Consider the following 20,108-nt stretch of genomic DNA (forward strand, 5'->3'; position numbering starts at 1 on the left):
ATTTTTATCTCCCCCTGCCTGCCAACTTTGATAGGTGGGTGGGGGTCATCTACCTGTCAATCATCCTCAGGGGAGAGAGTTCTGCTTTGCCAGCTTGTTCCCCACAAGGAACATGCTGGCGAAGCAGACCCCAGCTGATGAGCAAAGGGCTCAATCCTGCTGAATGCAAGTGTCAGCTTCGCCAGCACATTCCCCAAAGGGAACGTACTGACACAGCAGACGCCAGCTGAATTGCTCCCCCCCCCAATCTGCTGAAGTCACCCAGGAGCCAACAGGATTTTCTTCTATTGTCCTTGGAAGCTCCCCCCTTGCCTCTCAGGGTTTTAGAGACAAAGTAACATTCTGATACTGCTGTTCTAGTGGCTTCACAGCTGGACAGCAATGGGTGGGGGAGACAGAGGAAACTAGAAAAGACAAGGTGGACAAAACAGAGGGCAAATGAAAACCACAAACTTGCCTCAACTCCCCAGCCTCAAAATACTGACAAAGAACTGGACCCCAGAGAGGTTGCAGAAGAAGGACATGGTGTTTGCCAGAGTCCTGGCCAGAGGGAGGTGTCATCCCATGTTGGGAAATCCTTTCTAGATGTTGGTAAATCACCTCTTCTTCCAGTAGTGGAAGCATTCAAGAGACCAAAGACTCTTCTGAGAAACAGGAGTCCTAATTTATGGAAGAACACCACTGGATAAAAACCATCATTTTTTCCCTAATCGTTATACCAACCCTCTCAGGTAGGCAAGTATTATCATCACCAGAGTACACATGGTGCACTGAGACTGAAAGTGGTTTCCCTAAGGCCCAGCACCAAGTTCTCGCTAGACGCAAGTTTCAAAATTATAGCTCAGACTTTTAGCCACTGATCCTACACTAGTTTTTATATGAAGCTTGGTACCTGCTTAATGAGATACTGATTTCCATACTAAAAAGTATTTGAAACTACACTTACTTAAAACTTCTTTGGTTAACCAATAGACTAAATTTTAAAGAGTCATGAATGGTAGCAATAATTGGAAGATGATGCAGGATGAAGGGCAGATGTTACAAGCCGTTGGGAGTGCACATTCAGATATGTATTGCACAAGAACAGATGGTGCAGACAAACACAGAGAAGCATTTCAATTTTTGTAGGTATAACACTCATTAAAAGGGAGTTGAGCAGGGTTATGTTCACAGCTTTGGGTGGGGAACCTGTGGTCCTCTAGATATTTTTGGACTACAACCACCATCATTCCTAACCATCAGCCATACTGGAAGTTAGAGTCCAACAACAGCTGGAGGGTCTTAAGTTCTCAACTCCTGTCATAAATCACTCAAACAGTAAATTCAGGTTTTATTTATAAAAGCATTCAGAATGGCATATTAGTTAGAAAAAAAGTGTATGGAAGGCACATATTTACTTTTAAGTAAATTCTAGACTAACTTATTATGCAACTGATGTGATGGTAGAGGTGAGCAATTCCAACATCCCATGAGGTTGCTTTTGTTGCAATATCCAGCTTCTTGAGTAGTATCACCTGGGAAGGGCTCCTGCTGCTTTAATACCTCTCTTCCAGCTCCGGTATCTGGATTGAACAATATATAGTGATTCATTTAGCTCTGAAACCTACCTGAGAATCCCAGGGCATACTACATGTACAAAAAAGATACCCCCATCAAAAAAGCCAAGATAAGACAGTTCTATAATGCAGGGAGGAAAAAATACAGTGCCTTGCAAAAGTAATCAGACCCCTGACCAATGCTCTCATATTACTGAATTACAAATGGTACATTGTAATTTCATTCTGTGTGATATTTTATTTTGAAACATTGAAACTCAAAATCAGTTATTGTAAGGTGACATTGGGTTTATGTTGGGAAATGCTTGTAAGAAACATAAAAAACAAACATGTTGCTTGCATAAGTATTCAACCCCTGTGCTGTGGAAGCTCCCAGTTTATACAAATGAAAGAAATTGCCCTATCGAGGACACAATTAACTTACCATTGGCCTCCACTTGTGAACCATTAAAGTTGCTGTCACACTGTCAGGATAAAACCCCCACCATTGAAGGATCATTGGCCAGGCTGTGGATCTGAAGGAAAATGAAGACCAAAGAGCATTCTACAGAAATGAGACATAATGTAATAAGCCGTTACTCAAAAAGTACCATCTGAAAGCACGTCTGGAGTTTGCTAGAAAGCATGAGAGTGTCCCAGCTGCGATGTGGGAAAAGGTTTTGTGGTCAGATGAGATCAAGATAGAGCTAACACTGCCCATGCCTCAAGACACACCATCCCTAATGTGGAGTGTGGTAGTGGCAGCATCATGCTGCGGGGATGCTTCTCATCAGCAGGGACTGGGCATCTTGTTAAAATTGAAGGAAGAATGGATGGAGCAAAATACAGGGAAATACTGCAAGAGAACTTGCTTCAGTCCATTAAAAAACTGAAGTGTGGGAGGAAATTCACTTGTCAGCAGAACAACGATCCCAAGCACAAGGCCAAAGCAACACTGGAGTGGCTCAAGAACAAAAAAGTGAATGTCCTGTAGTGGCCCAGTCAAAGTCCTGATCTCAATCCCACTGAGAATCTGTGGTGCTCTTTAAGAATTGCAGTCCCCGAGCGACGTCCAACCAACCTGAATGACCTGGAGTGAATCTGCCAAGAAGAATGAGCCAAAATCCCTCTGACACTGTATGCAAAGCTGGTACATACCTACCGCAAAAGAGTTATTGAAGCAAAAGGTGGCTCTACCAGATATTAATGTGTGGGGGTTGAATACTTACACAAGCAACATGTTTCAGCTTTTTATGTTTCTTACAAACATTTCCCAACACAAACCCAATGTCACCTTACAATAATTGATTTTGAGTTTAAGTGTTTCAAAATAAAATATCAGACAGAACGAAATTACAATGTACCATTTGTAATTCAGTAATATGAGAGCACTGGTCAGGGGTCTGATTACTTTTGTAAGGCACTGTATATTATAAATATAAGATATAGATCACAGCAAAAAAAATTAATATATAAGTCATGCATCAATTCTGCAACAGGACACAGTTAACTGTTTAAAGCCTATTACCTATCAGCTGTTACAAGAGCATTGAACTGATTATTCTTTGAAATCCACAGAGCTGGCATTTACATCTCACTTTCTTAATAATGAATCAAATAGTGTTTATTATTTTGTGAAGGAGCAGTTCTAAACATAAGAAGTGAAGTTGTTAAAAATAATTTGGGTTGTAAATTTATTTTACTTATATGGTAATTTGTGCACATGTTTTAAATGTGGGAAAGCAAACGAAATAATGTTTTAAGATTTTAATAAGCATTTATGTCCACTTAATAATGAAAACTGAATGCAAACTGTACACAAATGTACACATAAGGATTTTGTCTGTAGCAGTCAACTACAGACCTTGTTTTCAAGTTACTAGAATTGAAACAAAACTACAATAGTAGCTAAATTGTTCCATTCATCTCAAATTATTTCATCCACAGGCAAGAAGGAAGAAATGGAATATGAAATGGAAAGAACTCACTAATTACAGGTAACGTACACCTAAAGTCCCTTCCCCACCTAAAATGTTCAACATTTGACATCATCACTGGCCAAGCAAAGAACACCATATGTCAGATGTAACAACTCCACAAGAAAATGTCCATAATTGAAAAGTGGCTAACCCAAGTCCTGAGCACCCGCTATTGCTTTCTATATCCTGCTTTCTGCACTATCAGGGGCTATGTGTTACAGAAGACGGAAGCAACTATACACTTTGAATTCTTTGTGGCATAATAAGAATATTTGGAAGTTAACAGACACACTAGGAATACAACTATAATACCATTACACTGCTAGTTCAGTTTGTTTACTTGCACACAGAGAAAAAGCTACTAATAAATTGTAATCAATTCACAGAATTCTTCAGAAGTTGTCACATGGTTGATTCCTCTAGTTTCGACTCAGGCATAAGGGGAGGAGGGTGGGCACAGGAGGGGGTTCTTGGTTTCCTAATTTATCTGGTTGTTTCTCTGTAAAATCAAAAAGTTAAATAAAAACAGTAACAAAAAAGTTCTCACATGAGTTGTGTCCAGCACTACGAGGAACGGTTTCCAATGGCATCTCTTTCCTACCAACTTTATGCCATTTTTTCACCAGAAACTTCAGCCTTGGAGCACAAAGACATAAATTGGTGAGCAAAATAGTTTCAATAGTATAGATTAATTACATTGCTACAGTGAATACAGGATCTCATAGGTCTCTACAAATGCTGCCCACCGCTCTTATCTTGAAAATTCCAGGAAAAACTATACAAGGTGGCCACAACACACTCGTTCTCTCTCGCACCCACAGCACACCCATGCCTGAATTCACTGCACACATACAAATGAAAGACACACATGCATCTTTCTCTTTTTCTCTGGCCAAGTGCTGGTCGCTTCAGGGACGCCAATAAAGGCCTTCACTCCTACAGGCACTGGGTTAGCGACCCCTGACATATCCTCACTTTCTTTGGGAAAGAGTGGGATAATAAATATATATAGTTTGCCCATTGATTGAGCATTTAAATTCTACTACTTCAATGGGATTTAGAGGAGTTTTTATTCCCCCTTAAAAAAAGATAAGTAATATGTTGTGAAAAGCAGAAGCAGGAAATAAGCACTTGAAAAAAAGCAGTAAGAGTTGCTTACCTTAATATTGCAATGACCATTCTGACTGCAGATCTAAACTTTGTAAAAGAACGACTCCGTGATTCAGAAACATTCAAATCAGGTGGGGAAGGATAGATGCCCATTCGTGCTATGAGGGACAGTGTTGCTTGTTCACATTCTTGGAATCCACCCAGAAGCAGCAGAAGGTATTTTTTCTGATAAACCAGAGCTTTCCTAAAGCTTTCAGCTCTCAAATACTTCCTATATAACTTTTGCATCTGAACAAACAAAAAAACTGTATTTTGCTTACAGAGAATTAAGAAACTAATTACAAAAACAACTTATTTCAAATATATTTTCCTACTATACATTTGTCTATAGCCTGTTAGTGGTTAAAAAACAACATTATTGCACTAGAAAAAAAATGGAAGACCCATTTGGTGGCCAGGCTATTTCTGCCTAGTAAGAGCTGCAGTTGGCATATTATCCTAAACTAGTAAAAGCACATTGTGCCACAGATGTCACATAGGCATCAAAAGTAAGGACTAGATAGTATTTGAAAATTGCAAAGATGATTCTAAATGAGGAGTATCCTCTCACCCATGTCACAGTAACAAGCAGACCTGCTTCATCTGGAGTGACTGAAGGAGGTGGGAAGTGACTGATGCTGTTATCTGAAAGGTGTTTCTAGATGGGCACCAAATGGGTTATGTTCGTCTGCTTGAAGCAGGAAAAATGTCTTAAAGCTCATCATTGCTCCTTTCCTGGGTAATCAGTTTGCCTTCTGGCCAAGCATAGAAAGGTAAAGTTATTTATTTATGATTTGATTTATATCCCGCCCTTCCTCGCAGCAGGAGCCCAGATGGAAAGACTCATGCAAGGTATGCCACACAACAACCCTTTGAAGAACTGAAGAACTGTCAAACTCTGGGCAGAACAGCAATAGCCGTTGGAGGACTCTTCACTAGCTGAACTAGCTTGGAGATCCAGGGTCTCTTCAGCAAATAGGAAGCCACCAAAACTACTGTGGTTTCCTCCAGGCATTTTTTTTCACTCAAGGGAGAAAATGCATACAGGAGGCCACTGAGTGTTCAAGGCATCCATTCCCTCTGCTACAAGGGGTAGAAATCTGGTGAAGAACCTGCGAAGTTGGTGGTTCTGGTCTGAAGTGAAAAGGGCCACCTCCATCTTTCCAAACCAGTGCTGTAGCCCCTTGAATACTTCCATTTTCAGTTGCTGTTCTTCAGGTATCAGACTTTGACAGCTGAGCCAGCCAGCTTGTATGTTGTTCATGCCTCTGATGTATTCTGCTACAAGTAACCCAAGTGTCTCTCTGTTAATTTTAACAGTAAGGTCATCTCTGCCTGTAAGTCCAGCAATTTTCTGCCCCCTTGCTTGTTGATGTGAGCCTTCATTGTGAAGTTATCTGTTCTCAACATGACATCCTGGAGTCCAAGTGTAGGCACAAAGTGTAGTAGGGCTAGTCATGCAGCTCTTAATTCCAGCCAATTTGTGCTGTGCCTTGCTTTGGCCTGAGTCCATACTACTTATTCCTTGCAATGTGTGCCCCAGGCCACTGTCTCTCGTGGGGCTCTTTCAGAGGAATTCCCTTGTGAAGACTGGTGTTATTTGTCCACCATCTGAAGAAGGCTTGAAGTTGTCTAGAGAGGCAGATCAGTTTGTGTTATTTGTGATGTGAGGCTGGTAAGGAAGCAGTGCCCACTGAAAAGATTTTGAGAGCAGTCTGGCCCACAGGTTTACCTATATGGTTGACAGTAGCATTCAGAGGACCTTGACCACTAAGAGGTCATACTCTGCTGTCCTCGGGAAGAGTGGACTGACCGCTTTCTTGACCTTTCTTTTGAGAGAGCTATTGTCCCTCTGTTGGTATCTATCATTACTCCTAGACGTTGAAGTAGCTGAGATGGCTACAGATGGCTCTTTGCCATAGTTGAGCATCTCCATCTTTTGACAGGAAGGTTTTGGAGATTAGTGATGCTATGGGCACATCAATGGCTGGGGGCTTCAGTTGCGCCATTAATTCTGGATCTAAGTGGTAATACGTATTAGCAAAAGGTAGGGACCTCTTTGATTGCATTGGCTGGTTCCACTCTGACTTCATGATTTTCTTTAACATGTCTGGTACTCTGACTATTTTGTAATTTGGCTTTGGGTCCAGAAAGACTTTTGTGCCCCTTGAGGTTGAAGACACCAGCTCAGGTGAGGGTTCTTTTAGATCAAGAGCTGCCATTGCCTTACACAGCAGAGGCATGTGGTATGAATCCTGGAAGAGCCTTGATGAAGCTTGCTCTTCTACAGCTGGGCCATTGAACCACTCTGCCTATTCTGGTTTGAGGAGTTGCTACCATCCAACTGATGAATGTCTGAGGAGCATCTAATTGAATGTGATGCTACAGGGGTTTTTCTTGCTTGTCTCCTGGGGGGGCGGCATGTGGATATGAGAACATATGAGGAGCCTCTACTGTGTCAATTGATATCTGCCTGCCTGTTACTTGTTGAGGGTTATTTAATTCAGTGGGTACCATTTGTCTCTAGAGGTTAACCATTCAGTGGCTATTTCTGTCATTAAAACCTCTTTAATATATCAGCATTTGAGTAAATTCCTTGTTTTGGTTAATCAGTTTGGCCATAACAGGCAGCAGAGGAACTTGAATGTATATTGCAAGGCACTGAAACTGAAATTAATCGATCAGCCTATAGTTGTTCCATCAGTTGGCCAGAGGAGACAGCATGTTCCATCAACAACACTTCATTCCCTATAGAGACTGAGGTTGCAGTTAAATGGGACATAGTTGCCATGAAGTATCTGAAATCTGCTGAATAATTTTCTGCTACCTCCACCCTTTGGGTATTCAGATACAACCCAGGTCCTACTTCATCCCCCAATAGTTCCTCCTGCTTGTTCATCCCCTATGACTGTGTGCTTTCCCTTTTATACCTGGCTGGTCTGTGGGTCACTACAATACAATCTATAAAAGATTACTTTTGTGATGCCACTCTGCCCATCGACAGCTCCACTGTCATGGTACCATTTAGCACAATGTACTGTCTGTGCCTGCAGTCACCACCGTGTATACCTTGTGTCAGCAAAATATATAAAGTATAGCTTTAAGCCAATATAGCCAGTAAATTTGTTGTTAGCCTAAAGGTTTGTATCCCCTTAAAGGCCCCAGCATTCTTAAGCATGTTAGAGAATTAGCTCAGAGCCACCTGGAGTCTAATCTAGAGTTCCTAATGAGCATTCGGTGTGATGCCCTGCCAAGAGTGATGCTGGGAAGGTACCGTGTTAGGTTTGGGAGCAGTTAATGCCCCGTTAGGCAATTAGAGGTTGTGCCTATCAGTTGTTGTTATGCTGTATGATGTAACTTTGCTTAGGAATATGTCATATTCCTAAGCAGGTGGATGGGTCAAGGGACGGTCAATTGTGAGATAGTATAGGTGTGTTATCAGTTGCTTGTTAGCAAAGATAGAGATAAAGATAAGGCAGGCGCATAGTTTGCCAAGCAAGGATGACAGAATATTTTAGCTATCTATCTTAAGATAATATAGCTTTCTAGCAATTAGTCTGCTTTTGAAGGTGTCCTGTTAATGGTCAGAATAGCCAATTATATGTAGCAGGTGCCATGATGTAATGTTTTGATGCCTTAAAGTCATCACTCATTTATGTAATCATATCAGTTTGTATGCCAATTTTTATGCTATAAAAGTGTCTCTTGTGCCCAGTATGAGTGTTCAGTCTGACACCAGCTACTGCAGAGCTGTGTGGCTGATCCACTTTTATTGGGGATACTTGGCTGTATGCTATGTAAGTGAACTTAATAAATTTTAACTCTTTGTAAGCAAACCTCACGTCTGCATCTCATCTCTGGTAATCCAAACAAGAACCTGAAGGGTAGACACACCGTTACTGTGGGGCCATTCAGGTGCTGGAGTTTAAAACCTGTGTCTGTGTCTCTCAGCATTGCATTTGCAGCCACCACTTTTTGCGCCCTTACTGCTTGTCTTTGACAGCTTGTTGTTTGGGCAAGAGAAGTTTACAAGTGCTCCTATGTCTGGTGCTACTGCCCGTGCCTCCGTAGAGAAGTTGGGTGAGGTTTTCTTTAGTGCCTCTGGGATTTTCTTTATTAAATGTGCAGTTTTGTAGAGGGACAATAGTGTGGGAGGAATGTATCACTACAGTTTAAAAGGCAGCGTTGTGATCAAGATCAACTTCAATTCTTTTATTTAATTAATTAGAGAAATTAATTTCTCAGCTAAGCAGCTAGGTGATTAATCAACTGAGCAGTACAACTCTAATTCATTTAGTTAACTTGTTAATTAATGCAATTTTAAAAATCCAATTCATTCAGTGAAAATTCATTCAAAATTCAATTTAAGGAGACTGCAACTAACAATTGAAGCACATACACGCACTCATGCACAGATCAAGACAAAAATAGTAAAGAAAACCTGTGAAAAGCCAGAAGAGGGTTAGCAAAGATAGGTCTACTCCAACAAGGCAGGAAAAACAAACTGACTACCCAGGGGAAAAGCAGTGAGGAGCTTCCTGGGAGTTACGACATTTTCCCCGCCTCCAGCAGCATCTATTTTATCTGGTTTGCCATTACTGTTTTAGGTGGTTTTTTTGCATTATTACTTGATTTTCGTTGTTGTATCTTTATTATACTTGTCAGTCTGGGAAATTGTTTAAATTGAAAAGTGGAATACAAATTCCAGAAATAAAAAGCAGAATACAAATATGCTGTAGAGTCACATTGTATATGGAGAGGCCTGTAATACTGTGTGCTTACTCAAAAAAAGATGTTATTTTTAATCAGAATGTTTTATTTTATACATATGCAAATTTAATTAATTTATTGATTGATGAAAACTCTAATGATTAATCAACTAAATTTCCTTAACTGAGTGACTGCCTGTGACAAAAAAAAGAGAGAGGGGTTGGTAGATGGTACAGGTTATCAGAATAATGAAAACTGGACATTTTAAGAAAATGCAGAGGTATTATTAGTAGTAGCAAAATAATTTTTAAAACACAAGTTGATAAAGTTCATAAACAGGGTACTCAAAACGTGCAGTTCCTATTAGCTGAGGAAATATAAAACTTTGGTGTGATTGGTGGTTCTTTGTCCTTTCTAAAGGTTGGTTCACTTTATAAGTTCAAAGCCTGATTGGAAGATTACCAAGTATAACTTGAGCAAGAGAATGAATGTTGGGTCAATACGCTGAGTCATTCCTCATGTTGGGAATAGGTTAAAATGTTACTCTGTAAATGTGAAGGACACACAGCTGCAACAGATCAAAGGGCTTGGCTATATATTACAAGCTCAGAGAGCCAGGCTGTGTGGGGGGATGAAAGTAGGAGAGAAGTTTATGTTGGTGACTGGTTTCTTGCTGCACTCTGATAAAGTTTGTTTTGCTTGCACAAAGCTGAAGAGTGTCGGAGTGCTTTCTTACTGGTTTACTATCCAGAAGTTCTGTTCATATGCACATTTCTGTGTTGTCCGAGCAACTGGCAGCGAGTAACCTGTTGGTACGGGACACGGAAGCTCAACAGAGGGTTATGGGCCCAGCCATAACAGAACGTTTGGCGCAGTGAACCAGCAGCAGAACCTACAACAGCCGAGGAAAAGCCAAGGGTGAAAAGGATGGCAGTGTTTGGAAGCGCGTCCATTCCCTTGGAGCGGCTGGGAAGCACCAACTACGCCTACTGGAAGGTAAAGACTGAGATGCTTCTGGTGAAGGAGGGCGTGTGGCACACAGTTGCAGAAGATGACCCCCCTGCACCCCCACCACCAGAGTGGAAAAGAGCGGAGGAGAAAGCGAAAGCTCTAATAATCCTAGCTCTGGAAAATGAACAATTAATTCATGTGAGGGGAATACAAACCGCAAAGGGTGTGTGGGCAGCTTTACAGCATGCACACGTGAGGAAAACTGCAGGTTGCAAAGTCCTGCTTGCTAAACGGCTGTATAACACACGGTACCAGGAAGGAGAGTCCATGCAGAGGCATTTACAGAACTTACAAAGTTTGTTTGCTGAAATGCAAGAAATGGACGTACAGCATACACAAGAATGGCTTACATAATGCTATCCACTTTAAATGATTCCTGGGACAGTGTAATAAGCACAGTGGAAACTTTGCCAGACGCAGAGCTCAGCATTAATTATATTACAAGCAAGTTACTTCAAGAAGCTGAACGCCGACAGGAGAAAAGCAGACAGAGCCACAAGGAAAACCCGGAGCGGAGTGAGCAAGAATCCAAGGCATATGGAGTGAGACGTTGCTACAAATGCGGTTCCCGGAATCATCTACGCAGACAATGCCCAGCTGAGATGACGGGAAAAACACAACAAAGCAAGAAAGACTCTTTCACAGTGCATGTCGTAGGAACAAAGGAAAAAGACAAAGAAATGGACAGAAATTCCTGGGTGATTGACTAGGGAGCTAGTCATTTTTTGGCCAATGATGAAAAACAGTTTAAATCCATGACCCCAACAACGCAACAAAAGGTCTACTTAGCAGATGGAAGCTGTCAAGCAGTAAAGGGGTAGGAGTGGTGTATTCAACCTGTCTACAAACTCTAGTAACTAATGTTCTTTATGTTCCTAGCATGGATAGGAACATAATGTCTGTTGCCAAGTTAAATGACATGAATTATGTTGTACACTTTGAAAAAGGGGAATGCACAATACGTAAAGGCAATAATATATGTGTGAAAGGAGAGTTTAAAGAGGCATTGTTTATTGTAAATGGAAAAGCCCCAACACACGTAAATGCAGTAGGAAATAAGCCACCTCATGACAAATGTATTCACATGTACCACAAAAGGTTGGGTCATGTAAGTTATGCAATGCTTCTAAAAACGCAGAAACACAGTGCAGATCTGATGTTTAAAAACTGTACGAAGTATGAGAGCTGTGATATTTGTAATGAATGGAAGTCAACAGCAGCTCCTATTCATAAAGAAAAGCTGAAAAGCACACAGAGACCGTTTCAGCTTGTACACATGGATCTGGCTGGTCCCTTTAAGCAATCAAAAGGCCATGCCAGGTCTATTATGTATTAGTTGACGACTACACGAGGTTCTCGTTTGTTTACTTGCTGAAAAACAAAGCAGAAGCGGCTGGGAAGTTGAAACACTTTGTGAAATGGGTAGAGGCTAGATCCAAAACCCGGATCTCAGGATTCCGGTCTGATAGAGGAGAATTCCTATCCTCAAATCTGCAGAATTACCTCTTCAATAAAGGAATAAAACATGAACTAACAGCCCCCTTTTCACCCCATCAAAACGGGGTGGCAGAGAGGTACAACAAATTTTTACAGGACTCAGTGAGAGCAATGTTAGCTGACTCCCCACTAGCTAGAGAATTTTGGGGTAAATGTACAGTATATGCTAACTATCTGTTGAACAGAGTATATACAAGTGCTGTAGACTGTAAGCCTTATGAAATGCTGTTTGGAACTAAACCTTATCTAAACCATGTAAATAAATTTGGTGCAGTATGTTGGGCTCATATTCCGAAACCTCAAAGGAAAGGGAAACAGGGTCCAAGAGCACTAAAAGGCTACTATCTCGGTTTTGAGGGGGCATATCATAGAGTGTGGGTGATTAAGGAGAAACGTCTACACGTGTGTAGGAGTGTACAAACCCAGGAGCAAAACTTGGACAACAATACACAACACACAGAACTAATAATAGATAGCAATCACGAAGAGTTACAGGAAAGGAACATAAAACCTAATCCCCGGGAAGAGAGGGGAGGGGAAAAGGAGGAAACCTCAGTAACAGATGTAAAACAGGAGGCAGAGGAAAGAGAAGAAAGTGAGTGTGTGAGTGAGGGAGAACAAAACATAGCACAGACAGAAAGCTCCGAACCCATAGTAGAACCTGCACCCATCCTGAGAAGGTCAGAAAGACTAAACCTTGGAAAGCCGCCAGAGAGATTTAAGATAAACAATGTCATATCCAGCAATGTAGAACCCACCTCTTATGAGGATGTAAAAGGGTTACCCGCCAAAGAAGCGCAGCTGTGGCATATTGCCATGAAAGAGGAACTGCTCGCAATGTCCAAAAATGGTACATGGATGCTGGAACCTCTACCTTGTGACAGACAGGCTATAGGGTGTAAGTGGGTCTTTAAAATCAAAAGAGACAGTGCAGGAAAGCCACAACGCTACAGAGCACGTTTAGTGGCAAAGGGTTTCCATCAACATTATGGCTCTGACTATGATGCCGTGTTCGCTCCTGTGGTGAAGCACGAAACAATAAGACTTATGCTGAAAGTGGCCGCCACTAGGAATATGCAAGTTCATCATTACGATGTTGACACAGCGTTCCTGTATGGGGACCTCCAGGAAACCATATACATGGAACAACCCCCTGGTCATGTAGAGAACCCAGCACTAGTCTGCCGATTGAAAAAGGCTATCTATGGACTCAAACAGAGTGCCCGTTGCTGGAACAAAAGGTTACATGATATTTTGACAGACATGACATTCAAGCGTAGTGTAGCTGATCCCTGCCTATATATTCGTGACACAAATGAAGGAAAGATGTTCTGCCTAGTTTTTGTAGATGATATTTTATACGTGTGTGGTACTGCATGTGAGGAGAACGCATTCAGCACACAGTTGCAAAAACAGATAAATATAAAGTGCCTAGGGCCCATACAGCAATACCTTGGAACTGAGATACTTAGGCAGGCAGATGGCAGCTTTATGCTGCATCAGACCGCAAAAATACAGCAAGTACTCAGGGAGGTAGACATGGTCAAATGCAAACCGGTGAATACCCCCATGGTGGTGGATTTTCAAAGAAAACAACATAGCCAGGAGATGTCGAATCCTAGTGTGTTCACAAGTATGGTGGGCAAACTGTTGTATATTGCTAACATATCCCGGCTGGATATCAGCAATGCAATAGGAATCCTTGGCAGGAGAGTGTCAAACCCCACGGATTATGATTGGATGGGCCTCAAAAGGGTGATAAGATATCTCAAGGGCACCTGTGATATAAAACTGTTAATATCAGCCAGTCAGGAGAACGGTGTAGAATGTTATGCGGATGCAGACCACGCATCTGACCCCACTACTAGAAAGTCTAAAACAGGGATAGCCATAATGATACAGGGATCCCTGATTGAGTGGACTAGTAGGAAACAGTCTGTTGTGGCCGTCTCCAGTACTGAGGCCGAATATATAAGCCTCTCTATTGCATGTAATGAGCTGCTATGGTATCAACAAATATTGCAGGACATTGACCTAGCCATAAGCACACCCTACATTATGCAGGAAGACAACCAAGCTTGTATACACATGGCCAAATCGGAAAACAACACTAAAAGGACCAAACACGTCAGTGTCCGATTCCATCACGTGAGAGAATGTGTGCAACATGGTCTAATTGAGCTACACCACTGTGAGACCACCAGAATGGTTGCAGATGTTCTCACAAAGCCACTGTGTGCGGATGAGCACATACACCTTACAAAATTGCTGGGACTGATATGACTGACAAAATGTATGTACAATGTTTGTATAGTTGTATAAAAACCTGTTGTAAAGGAAAATGTAAATGAAATGTAACATAAATGTAACATGTAACAGCGGAGCAACAGTAGCACCCAACATCGTGGAATGAGGTGGGGGCTGTTGGGTCAATACGCTGAGTCATTCCTCATGTTGGGAATGGGTTAAAATGTTACTCTGTAAATGTGAAGGACACACAGCTGCAACAGATCAAAGGGCTTGGCTATATATTACAAGCTCAGAGAGCCAGGCTGTGTGGGGGGATGAAAGTAGGAGAGAAGTTTATGTTGGTGACTGGTTTCTTGCTGCACTCTGATAAAGTTTGTTTTGCTTGCACAAAGCTGAAGAGTGTCGGAGTACTTTCTTACTGGTTTACTATCCAGAAGTTCTGTTCATACGCACATTTCTGTGTTGTCCGAGCAACTGGCTGCGAGTAACCTGTTGGTACGGGACACGGAAGCTCAACAATGAATGACCACAATAATATTCATCCAGCAGTCAAAGGTTTTGAATGTCTGTACTGTGTGTTGGGAATCCAGGATACCCTACTGCCTAACAGACGCCCTCCCTGAACTGACAAAGTGGTGCTTGGGATCCCAAAGCGTTTGATCTTGGGAGACTTCAACATCCATACTGAGGCTCTCTTGCCTAAAAGCAGGAATTTATGACCTCCCATGGCAGCTATGGATGGAGATGGAGATGGAGGGGTGTGTGTGCGTGTGCACAGAAACCTCTGACTCACAAAGATGAGTCAAATCTGTCATTATTTTGTGACCACTTATAAGGGCTGCAAGGGTAAAGGATAATTTTTTATGATCCACTATCAAAAGCCAATTGATTCTGAAGTTTTCCCGAGATCCCTGAGGGATTTTCCTGCAGTCTGAACTGTTGGGCCCTAGTCAGAGACTGGAACAGGGGACAATGGCTATCAGACACCCTCGACCTGTCAGCATCATGGTAGCTCAGGGAGCTACAGGCAATGAAATAACGGGATAAATGTCTGGAAAGCAAGTGATGGAAAACTCATGATGAGTACAACCAAACATAGGTAAGAAACCATTATAGGGTTTACTCTGTGGCGCTGGTGTTGGTGAAGAAAGCATACTACTCTGATACCACTACACCTAGAGAATGCCAACAAGTGAAACTGAAACATCAGTCCCTTGTCATGGTCAGATGACCCCCTGTTGAGATTTAGACTTTCAGAGGCAAGGGCTACTAGGATCGCCCACCCTCAGAGTCTGATAGATCTAATCAGTTTCCAGATGGCTCTGTGGGATTTTCCGGCTAGTATGATTGGTGCTCTTGTTGTTGAAGCCCTGGCTGATCTGTGGAATACTTGGATAGCAGATGAATCTCAAGAGGTGTCCAGAGCACTGTCTAGTCCTGTTGTGTTGGATGAGTTTCAGTTAGTAAGGTTTGAGGACATGGAGAAGGTGCTTGGTTCAGTTTGGACAACCACTTGTGCTCTTAACCACTTAGACTGATAAAAACTAGCAAGGAAGGGATGGCCAGCTGGGCCAGAGAAGTGATTAATGCCTTCTTGCAAAAGGGGGTGGTCACCTGCCTAAAAGAGATGGTGGTAAGACCACTCCTTAAGAAACCCTCCCCAGAGCTGGAAAATCTAAATAATTTTTGGCCAGTAACTAAAGTTCTCTTCTTGGGCAAGGTTCTCACGCGCAATGTAGGCCAGATCCAGGCTCTTTTGGATGAAACCTATTTTCTAGATCCATTTCAATCAAGATTTAGACCTGGTTTTGGTACAGAAACTGCCTTAGTCACACTGTATTATGACCTTTGTCAGAAGATAGAGAGTGTCCCTATTAATTGTCCTTGATCTCTCAGCAGCTTTCAATGCCATCAACCATAGAATTCTTCTGGAATGGCTGTCCATGTTGGGTGTGGGTGGCACTCCTTACCATGGTGCTGATCCTACTTCGCTGGCCATCTTCACAGAGTGGTGCTCGGCTCTGTGGAGCCTTCAACTGTGGATTCCCACAGGGTTCAATTCTATATTCCATGCTGTTTAACATCTACATGAAACTGCTGAGTGGGGTCATCTGGAGTTTTGGAGTGTACTGTCAGCAGTATGCTGATGATAGACAGCTACATTTCTCCTTTATATCTGTAGGTGTGGCACTGGATATTCAAGATTGATGTCTGGCTTCAGTAATGGACTAGATGAGAGCCAACAAACTAAAGCTTAATTCAGATAAGACTGAGGTGCTGTTAGTGGGTGGTTCCCTGGACTGGATGGGTGGGGTTTGGCCTTCTCTGGATGGGGTTACACTCCCTCTGAAGAAGCAGGTTTGTAGCTTGGGGGTACTTCTGGATCCACAACTTTCACTTGATGCCGAGGTGGCTACGGTGGCGTGAAGTGCTTTTCATCAGTTTTCGCTGGTAATCCAGCTATGTCCCTACCTAGACGGGGGTAACCTAACTTCTGTTGCCTATGCTCTGGTAGCCTCTAGGTTAGAGTATCGCAATGCATTGTATGTGGGGGTGCCTTTGAAGATGATTTGGAAACCACAGCTGGTGTAGAATTCTGCGGTCAGACTACTGACTGGGGCAAGAAAGTCGGAAAACATAACATCAATTCTGGCATGGCTGCACTGATTACTAATTAGTTTCCAGGCCAAATTCAAAGTCCTGGTTTTGACCTACAAAGCCGTATGCGGCTCAGGACGCCAATGCCTCAAGGACATGCCCTGCAATGTGTGCCCCCACTGAGCGAGGTGCAGAGGGTGCTGACACAAGAACATGCTTTCTCAGTGGTGACTCCCCATTTGCTCTCTCCAGGGAGGTATGCCTGATGTCATCACACTCTGTTTTTAGGTGACAGGTAAAAACATTTTTATTCACTCAGACCTTTGGAGCTTAATTCTCTGCATATTTTTAGTCAGGTGGGAATAACCTGGATTTTAGTTTTTATGCATTTTGTGAATATTTTAGGTTGTTTTTTATCTTTAATTTTTCGCTTTGAATTCATTTTTGAAGAAAAGCGCCTAATAAATATATTAATCAGTGGTGAAAAACTTTTTATATAACGGTCTTGCCAGCCAACTGTTAAGGTCCCTGGAGGACCACTGTGACCAGCTTGCATTCCATTTTGCAGATAAAATCACTTTTTCAATTCTTACTTGGGCACCACTGTTTTGGCAGAATCAGAGATGAATGTAACCAGGACACTGTCAGGTCCTATTGCTTTGGATATTTTTCAGTTAGTGCAACCTGAATGAAGCAGCCCAACAGGCAGTAATTTTTTGTCTTGTACTGGTATGGCTAGCTATGATATATTGGGTGGAATCCAATGTAGTGCTAAGGAAATCATTCCATCAGCACTAGAATTTCTGGGAGGAGAGGGGAGGAAAGACCTGTTGTGCAAGTGGAGATTCTTGCGCTGATGGTATGTGTCAGTAGAACACTGCCCACTGAATTGAAATACTTTTATTACTGTTATTGTGACTGTGATCACAACAATGCTGTAAGTCGCTTTGGGTAATAAGTAACTAATACATCTAACTATTAATAATAACAATAATAATCTTGCTCATATTTTATATGGTTTTAAATGTTGGAAGACACCATAGCACTTTGAGTGGAGGCTAATACTTTCAGTAAATATAGAAATGTTTTAAGAATTAAAGATTTTGGGCACAAACAAAATTTCCTTTCCCCCTGCTCTCAGGACTCTGCTCACTCTTCCTCTTTTCAGTCAAATTATGCTCCAGGTTATTGTTAACATGGGTGACAACAACTGAAATGTAGAAATGATATTCTGAGAAATTTTACCTTTAGACTGGAAGGTGACATAGTTGACTTGTTTTCTGCCACAAAATTGTTTTTTGTTGCTTCATACTCTGTTGCTTTCAAACCACTATGCAAAATAGGTTTCTCCTCCTGATGAGCCATCTCTTCTGATTCTTGCATGGAGTTAATAAGGCATGTAGGTATGATCTAAATGTGAAATTTAAAGAATGATTTATTAAAAACTCTCAAAATGCAATACAATACAGGCACTGAAATTCAGCAACATTGAAATATGATGATATCCCACAGGGGCAATGTAACCTGCTAGAAGGTTTCTGGCTTTTAGCTTCCCCTTAGCCTTGGGGAAATCAGTTTTCAAATGACAAGCCACACCAAAAACATGGAACAAACATGAAACTGTGACAGTGCATACAAACCAACCAACAGCACTCTCTATATGCCACAAGACAGAAACAGGCAAAGAACATACCACATATTTGAGGAGAGACCGAAAGAACTGGGCATGTTTAGCCTGGAGAAGAGAAGACTGAGGGGAGATATGATAGCACTCTTCAAGTACATGAAAGGTTGCCACACAGAGGAGGGCCAGGATCTCTTCTTGATTGTCCCAGAGTGCAGGATGCCAGCTTTCGACTGGACATCAGGAAAAACGTCCTGTTAGAGCCATACGACAATGGAATCAATTACCTAGAGAGGTAGTGGGCTCTCCAAAACTGGAGGCATTCAAGAGGCAGCTGGACAGCCATCTGTCGGGAATGCTTTGATTTGGATTCCTGCATTGCACAGGGGGTTGGACTTGATGGCCTTATAGGCCCCTTCCAACTCTACTATTCTATGATTCTATATAGTAAAGGAAATTTCACACATCAGCCCAGTGAATAGAACAACAGAAGGCAGCTCCACTCATGTTGGGAGAGAACCTAGCATCTTTACATGCACGTAGAAGACAGTTTTATGATAAGATCAAGGGTCTCTTCTCCTGTGCATGTAAGCTGATCTTAGGTGAGATATACCCAAGCTGACCCATATAGGGTGGGAATTAATTTGTATTTGTATTTTTATTTGTGTGTAAGCCGCCTTGGGGGCCTATTTGGCCGAAAGGCGGCCTAGAAATAAAACGTAACGTAACGCAACGCAACGCAACGTAACGTAACATAACATAATGAAGGGCTGCCCATAACTTTGGGAGAACAAACTGCAGAACCCATCTCCCAAAGACTGCCTCAGCCGAGGCATACTTATCAACCTTGTAGTGCTTGATAAATGTGTTTGGAGTAGCCCAAGTGGTCACTCTACATACTTTATGAAGAGGTGCATTAAGCAAAAAGGCTGCTGAGGTGGCTGCTGACATGGTAGAATATGCCATGATCTTAGCTAGCGGCCGTAAATTCTGACTGGTGTAAACTAAGGAAATGCAAGCCTTAATCCATCTGGATAAAGTGGAGGTTGAAACTTTTTTACCCAATGAAGGGTGAAAAGAAACAAACAAGGAGTCTGTCTTATGAAAAGGCTTAGTTCTGGAAATGTACACTTTTAGAGCCCTGTGCCCTTTTCAGCTGGGTGGAAAGAAGAGGGACAGAAGGAAGGCAGCACAAGTTCTTGCTGACAGTGGAAGGTAGAAAGACATTTACGATGGGAAAGAGGATTAGTGCGTAAAATGACCCTGTCCTTTTGGAAAATGCAGTGTTGCTTAGGGCATTAATCTCCGAGACCTGTCTGGCTGAAGGAACTGCCACCAGAAACAGGGTCTAGAAGGATAGTAGACATAGAGAAATGGACTTGAGCAGTTCAAATGGTGGTTTCTGAAGCGCCGTCAGTACTTTGTGACAATCCCAGGACAGAAAATGGTGCTGGGTACGTGGTGAAGATATGGTTGCTCCACGCAGAAAACCCTTCAAAAAAGGATGTGAACCCAATGGCTTATCCTGAGATTTTGACAAGACGGACAAGAGAGCTGAAGCCTGGAGACGAAGAGCGTTAGGAAGTAGATCCATTGCCAATCCATCTTGAAGAAAACATAAAATTTCCTTTCTTCAGCATGCAGTGTTGTTCTAGGCACCATGTTGAAAAAAACTTCCAAATACTCTGGTATAACCTTAAAGTAGAAGGCCTTCTGGAAGGCAGCATGGTGTTTATCACAGAAACCAGAAAGCTT

At 42.1% G+C, this 20,108-nt stretch overlaps 1 protein-coding gene across 9 annotated transcripts in view; it reads right to left on the minus strand.

Annotated features, from left to right (window-relative positions):
* Positions 1 to 20,108, minus strand: part of PCNT (pericentrin) — a 200,069-nt gene that overhangs the window by 5,586 nt on the left and 174,375 nt on the right. For 8 of the 9 annotated variants that reach the window (XM_061607607.1, XM_061607602.1, XM_061607606.1 and 5 more), the window contains 4 exons: positions 17,975 to 18,139; positions 4,674 to 4,912; positions 4,062 to 4,150; positions 1,421 to 1,562 (listed from right to left, as the gene is read on the minus strand). In XM_061607607.1, coding sequence (XP_061463591.1) covers positions 1,421 to 1,562; positions 4,062 to 4,150; positions 4,674 to 4,912; positions 17,975 to 18,139 — 635 coding nt within the window. Of the gene's footprint in view, positions 1 to 1,397; positions 1,563 to 4,061; positions 4,151 to 4,673; positions 4,913 to 17,974; positions 18,140 to 20,108 lie in introns of all 9 variants that reach the window. The other variant, XM_061607600.1, reaches the window with a different exon arrangement.

This window comes from Rhineura floridana, chromosome 2 (assembly GCF_030035675.1).
Source record: "Rhineura floridana isolate rRhiFlo1 chromosome 2, rRhiFlo1.hap2, whole genome shotgun sequence".
Classification (NCBI taxonomy): domain Eukaryota; kingdom Metazoa; phylum Chordata; class Lepidosauria; order Squamata; family Rhineuridae; genus Rhineura; species Rhineura floridana.